At 55.6% G+C, this 6675-nt stretch overlaps 1 protein-coding gene across 1 annotated transcript in view; it reads left to right on the top strand.

Annotated features, from left to right (window-relative positions):
- Positions 1-11: 11 nt before the first annotated feature.
- The window catches only part of LOC102039635 (antigen peptide transporter 2-like), a gene marked incomplete at both ends in the record, with an annotated part of 7627 nt that continues 963 nt past the window's right edge, over positions 12-6675 (top strand). Inside the window, 8 exons of the mRNA XM_031065819.1 lie at positions 12-126; positions 1379-1487; positions 1565-1695; positions 2470-2675; positions 3554-3751; positions 5156-5284; positions 5365-5553; positions 6585-6675. The exon at positions 6585-6675 is cut by the window's right edge and continues 3 nt beyond it. Of these exons, the coding sequence (XP_030921679.1) occupies positions 12-126; positions 1379-1487; positions 1565-1695; positions 2470-2675; positions 3554-3751; positions 5156-5284; positions 5365-5553; positions 6585-6675 (1168 nt within the window). The remainder of the gene's footprint in view (positions 127-1378; positions 1488-1564; positions 1696-2469; positions 2676-3553; positions 3752-5155; positions 5285-5364; positions 5554-6584) is intronic.

The raw sequence follows: 6675 nt of genomic DNA, 5'->3' as shown, positions 1-6675 counted from the left end.
GCGTCGCCGAGACCCCCGGAGGGGTCCCCAAGGCTCCCGGCAGCGTGCGGCGCGCTCTGGCACTGACCTGGGAGGAGCGGAACGTCCTTGGAGCTGCCGTGCTCTGCCTCGTGCTGGCCGTCGTTGGTGGGTGGCTGTCCTGGTTTGGGGCAAATTTAGGAGAAAAACTCCAAAGAGGGCAAAGCAAACCCACGCGGCCCCTCCCCACAACCGGGTCAGGAAGGATTCCACAGAGAAAAGTGGAAAGAACCTGTTTATTTAACAGGCAAAGCAGCCCTAGAACACAAAATGAACAATACCGGGTGACAGCACTCTGAAAAAGATGACAAATTCAGAAAGTCTCTCTTGGGGGTGGTTGCTCTGTTATCAGTCACTCTGTTATCAGTCCCTCTGGTGCTGGGGTAGCTGCTGCAGCCACAAGGTGCAAACTCTCGGTGTTTCCCAGGTCCCAGTCCAGAGCAGGTTCGAGTGGTTCCAAAAAAGGGAAAGGAAAAACAGTCCAGGGAAAAATTTGGACTGCTTAGCTAAACTAACTAATGAGCAGAAGCAAAAGCAAGAGCAAAGCAAAAAGCAAAAGCAGCACTATGTACTGTCCCGTCTCTGTGTCCCACCAGCCGTGGGGGAGCGGCTGATAACAAAACCAAAACAAAACTTTCACTCTTCAGAGCCAGCCTTGAAGGCACAGAACATGATATCCAGCATAAACAGAACACATGAATGGGGATACAAGCATCCTAATGTCACCCTAGGACATTGACATGTGGTGACAGGTGCTGACACCCCAAATTTGGGCTCTGCAGCCTGAAATTAGGACCACCCCCAATTTGGGACGCCCCCCAAAATTGAATGCTTGCGCCTAAAAATTAAGTGCTGAGCCCCTAAATAGGCGATGACCACCCTAAAATTGAGTGGTGACCCTCCTAAATTGCGAGTTGACCCCTTCAGTTGGGTGCTGACCCTGCCAAAATGGGGTGCTGACTTTCCAAATTGGGTTCTGACCCTGCAAACTTGATTGTCGGTCCCCCAAAATTGGGTGCTGACCCTCAAACTTAGGGTCTGATGCCCAAAAATGGATGTTGACCTCTAAGGCCTGGGATCTTAATGTCCTGATCTCCTATGTTTAGGTTCCGACCCATGAAATTGTGTGCTGAACCCCCAAAATTGGTACTGACACCCTAAATTGGGTGTAAAATCCCTAAATTTGTCACTAAGCCCCCAAAATTGGGCCCTGACCTCTCTAAATTGTCTCCTGCCCAAATCGTGTCCCGCCTTTCCCAGATTAGATCCCCGCTCCCCAGACGGGGTCCTGCCCCTCACAAATCAGGGTCCCCCTGTGTCAGTGTCACAGCCGTGGTGACACAGCCTCGGTGACACCCAGGGGAGATGGCGGGGCCCTACGTCACCGGGCAGGTGCTGGATGCCATCGGGAGTGGGGATGGAGTCACCGCCGGAGCTGTCGGGATGGTGGCAGCTGCTGGAGCCACAAGGTGGGGAGCAGGATCCCCAGGGCCTGTCCCCGTGTCCCCAACGTCCCTGATGTCACCGTGTCCCCGCGTCCCCACAGTGTGCTGTTTTCTGGCTGCCGGGGGTCTCTCTTCATGCTGTTGATGGCGCGTCTCCGTCAGAGCCTGAGCCTGCGGCTCTTCTCCCACCTGGTGCACCAAGACCTGGACTTCTTCCAGGGAACACCAGCAGGTAACGGGCCATGGCCCAGCCCCATCCCACCTGACCCATCCCACCTGTCCCATCCCATCCCATCCCATCCCATCCCATCCCATCCCATCCCATCCCAATCCCATCCCATCCCACTGATCCCATTGATCCCATCCCATCCCATCCCATCCCATGCCATTGATCCCATCCCATCCCATCCCATCCCATCCCATCCCATCCCATCCCATCCCATCCCATCCCATCCCATCCCATCCCATCCCATCCCATCCCATCCCATCCCATCCCATCCCATCCCATCCCATCCCATCCCATCCCATCCCATCCCATCCCATCCCATCCCATCCCATCCCACTGATCCCATTGATCCCGTCCCATCCCATCCTGTCTGTTATCCCATCCCACCACTCCATCCCCATCATTCCCATTCCCACCATCCCATCCCATTCCATCCTATGCCATCTTCCTGGCTTCATTTTACTCCAGTGTTCCATCCTGTCCCCATCCCACTTTCCCATTCTAGCCACTGTTCTGTCCCCATCATTCTCACTCCCACGCCTCCACCCTGTTGCATATCCCCATCTTCCTCCCACCATCCCAGCACCCCATCCCACCATCTCCATTCCCGCCATCCCATCTCCCCTGTCCCACCCCATTCCACCCTGACCATCTCCACACCCATTCCCATCATCCCATCCCTCTGGTGCCCATCACATCATTCCCATCCCGAATGGGATCATCCAGGATGGGATCGTGGTCTCGCCCACCACAATCCCAACCTCTTTTTCCGCCCTGCAGCTGAGCTCCTGGCTCAGTTTTCCATGGAAGTGCCACGGGTGTGCAGGGCAGCACCGAGTGGGGCCAACCAGCTGCTCCGGAGCCTGGTGATGGCCCTGGTGGTGGGGGGGTTCATGGTGGGGCTGGCACCGGGGCTGGCACTGCTGGCACTGCTGGAGGTGCCCCTTGGAATCGCCACCCGCCGCATCCAGAGCACCCGCAAACAGGTCAGGAGTACAGCAGGGAAGGAGTGGGAGGGGAGTGAAGGAAGGTGGGAATGGTGGAGCTGGGATGGAGGCCAGGGGAATGGGATGGTGGGGATGGGATGGGATGGGATGGGATGGGATGGGATGGGATGGGATGGGATGGAGAACAGAAAGGAGGACGATGGAGGTGGAAATTGTGGGATGAAAGGGGATGAAGACAAAGGGAGTGGGATGGTGGGGATGGGATGGAGAATGGAAAGGAGGACGATGGAGGTGGAAATGGTGGGATGGAAGTGGATAAAGACAAGGGGAATGGGATGGTGGGAATGGGATGGAATTGGGTGGGATGGGATGAAATGGAATGGGGAATGGAAAGGGGACAATGGAGATGGAAATGGTGGGATGGAGGGGGGTAAAGACAAGGGGAATGGGATGGTGGGGATGGGATGGGATGGAGAACAGAAAGGAGGACGATGGAGGTGGAAATGATGGGATGGAAGGGGATAAAGACAAGGGGATGGGATGGTGGGGATGGGATGGAGAATGGAAAGGGGGACAATGGAGATGGAAATGGTGGGATGAAAGGGGATAAAGACCAGGAGAGTGGGGTGGTGGGAGTGCTGACATGGGGATAGAATGAAATGGTGGAGATGGGAGTGGTGTGGATGGGAAGAGAAGGATGAGATAAGGTGGGATGGTGGGGACGGGATGAGATAGCGGGGATGGGGATGGTGGGATTAGGACTGGGAGAATGGATGGGAACGGTGAGGGTGAGAGAGAAGGGTGTGGGATGGTGGGAATGCAATCGTGGGGATGCCACGGGTGCGGTGGGACGGGATGCGGATGGTGGGCCAGGAGGGTGACCTGGGAAAGTTGGAGATCCCCCATTGCTCCCACAGGCACTCCAGCGATCCATGCTGGAAGCATCTGCCCGCACAGCCGCGGGGGTGCAGGAATCGGTTGCCGCCATCGAGACCATCCGAACCTTTTCGGCGGAGGAGGAGGAGGAGGAGCAGCACAGACAGAACCTGGCCAAGGAGCTGAGGCTGAAGGAGCAGATAGAGCTGGAGCTGGCAATCTTCACCCTTGTCTACAGGGTCAGGGGGGACTGGGAATGGGAACCACAGGGAATGGGGATGCCAGGATCGGGGATGAGGACACTGGGAATGGGGGTACTGGGAATGGGGACACTGGGACCAGGAATGGGAAACCGGCTGAGATGGGGACACTGAGAGCAGAGTGGGGACACCAGGAATGGGGACAACAGAACAGGGACACTGGGATCAGCAACAGGCACGGCAGGAATGGGAATGGTGACATTGGAAACAGGATGGGGACACTGGGATAAAGGTTGGGAACAGCAGTGTGGTGGTGATTGCGGGTCCCCAGGAGGAGAGAAGAGACGAAAATCTTGACTCCACGTTTCAGAAGGCTGATTTATTATTTTATTATATATATGATATTAAAAGAAAATTATATACTAAAACTATACTAAAGAAAGAGAAAGGAGACATTAGAAAGCTAGAAAGGAATGAATAATAAAATCTTGTGACTGACCAGAGAGTCCGACACAGCTGGACCTGTGATTGGTCATCATGTAAAAACAACCACATGAGACCAACCAAAGATGCACCTGCTGCATTCCACAGCAGCAGAAAATTATTGTTTACATTTTGTTTCTGAGGCCTCTGAGCTTCTCAGGAGAAAAATCGTGGTGAAAAGATTTTTCAGGAAATGTGTCCGTGACACATCAGGATCAGGAACAGGGACAGATCAGGATCAGGAATAGGGGCATCAAGAGTGAGAGGGGGGCACCAGAACAGGGATGAGGCCACCAGGAACAGGGATGAAGACACAGAGATAAAGGAGTGGGATGGGGACAGGCGGAATGGGGACACCAGGAGTGGGTTGGGGGCAGATGGAATGGGGGCACCATAAATAGGTTGGGGGCAGATGGAATGGGGACACCAGGAGTGGGTTGGGGGCAGATGGAATGGGGGCACCATAAATAGGTTGGGGGCAGATGGAATGGGGACACCAGGAGTGGGTTGGGGGCAGATGGAATGGGGGCACCATAAATAGGTTGGGGGCAGATGGAATGGGGACACCAGGAGTGGGTTGGGGGCAGATGGAATGGGGGCACCATAAATAGGTTGGGGGCAGATGGAATGGGGACACCAGGAGTGGGTTGGGGGCAGATGGAATGGGGGCACCATAAATAGGTTGGGGGCAGATGGAATGGGGACACCAGGAGTGGGTTGGGGGCAGATGGAATGGGGGCACCATAAATAGGTTGGGGGCAGATGGAATGGGGACACCAGGAGTGGGTTGGGGGCAGATGGAATGGGGGCACCATAAATAGGTTGGGGGCAGATGGAATGGGGACACCAGGAGTGGGTTGGGGGCAGATGGAATGGGGGCACCATAAATAGGTTGGGGGCAGATGGAATGGGGCACCAGGAGTGGGCTGGGGGCAGCAGTGTCCCTGTCCCCACCCACAGGTGATCGAACTGGCCATCCGGGTCATGGTGCTCTTCAGGAGCCACCAGCAGCTCCGTGACGGATCCATCACTCCCGGGGTCCTCGTCACCTTCCTGCTGTACCAGGACAGAGTTGGCAGCCATGTCCAGGTGATCCCATGGAATGCGCGTGTCTGTCCGTCCGTCCGTGCTTCTGTCCCTCCCGGTGCCACCCCCTTCCTTCTCCCCAGGTGCTGCTCTACGGCTTCAATGAATTCCTGACCAACGCAGCTGCTGGACAGAAGATCTGGGAATACCTGGATCGGAAACCCGCAGGGAATGTCGGGGGGACGCGGGAGCCCCCCGAGCTTCAGGGCCACGTCACTTTTCACAAGGTCTCCTTCACATATCCTGGGAATCCAGAGCGCCCTGTGCTGAAGGTGGGTCTGGGGGCAGGTGGGGTTTCCCAGGCGTGGGAATTCTGGCATCACCTGCTGTCACGACCCGTCCTTACGAACGGGTTCCGTGAGGATTTGTGGATTGATCTCAGGGTGCAAAAAACACTGACACGGCACAGGGGATTTGCAGTGATAATCAAAACAAATGCAGCTTTATTGAGTGACCACAGCAAAATGCAATAGAGGGATTAAGGGAGAGAAAAATATAGAGAAAGAGAGAGAGGGAGTGGGATATAGCTACCAAACGTAGAGGTGAAGTCCTTTGGTCCAGTCCAGTCGAGGATCCGCCTGTTACGTCGGGGAGATCTCAGAGGTGCAGTCCATCTGGACCCCAATTATACTCTTTTTCGATGGGGGAAGGGGGGTGGATTTTGTAACAGAATCAAAGGTAGTTTATTGTATCTTCGGGGGGAAAGAATGGTGTTTGGAAAAGGGGTACACACAGTCCATGTTCAGCAGTGGGCAAGAGCCATTGTCTTCTTGGTCCGCTGCTCACACCTGCAACATCCATCTGGCTTTGGTCAGCTTGCCTCCCCCACACACCTCCCCCAGGTTAGGGGTCTCAGTCCCAGTCCTTGGACAGAGTGTGGGGGGGCCTTTTCACATAGGGATTTCATGCTCGGACTTTGATGGAGAGGCTTCTTACATCTCAGTCTGTCTGTCACGGTGGTTGTCAGACAAGTGAGGGGTCTTCTGTGGGGGACCACCCAAAACTCAGGAGAAGTCCAGCCAGGCCGAGAGGTGGGACAACTTCCAAGGCTGGTGTTGAAAAAGGCAAGGTGCCCCCTGCTTCCTTTCATTGGGTTCAGTGTAGCATGCAGCAAACAACACCTGTGAAAAGAGCGGCTTAGCAATGCTCTCAGGTCTCGGGGCCTTGTTGGCATGTGGCTTTCTCCTTCCGAGCCAGAGATTTTTAGACAGTGGGCTCTTCTCTTCGGCGGTCCCCCAATGAGGATCGTGAGGCAGACGAGGAACGTTTCAGACAGGCTCTCACAGCTGCCCCCATGCCGCAGGATGTGAGCTTCGAGGTGCGCTCCGGGGAGGTGACAGCGCTGGCGGGGCCCAATGGCAGCGGGAAGAGCACGGCCGTGGCGCTGCTGGAGC

The sequence above is a fragment of the Geospiza fortis genome, unplaced genomic scaffold (assembly GCF_000277835.1).
Source record: "Geospiza fortis unplaced genomic scaffold, GeoFor_1.0 scaffold6165, whole genome shotgun sequence".
NCBI lineage: Eukaryota > Metazoa > Chordata > Aves > Passeriformes > Thraupidae > Geospiza > Geospiza fortis.
Note: the sequence above shows the minus strand (reverse complement) of the source record. Positions and strands in the feature narration are given on the sequence as shown.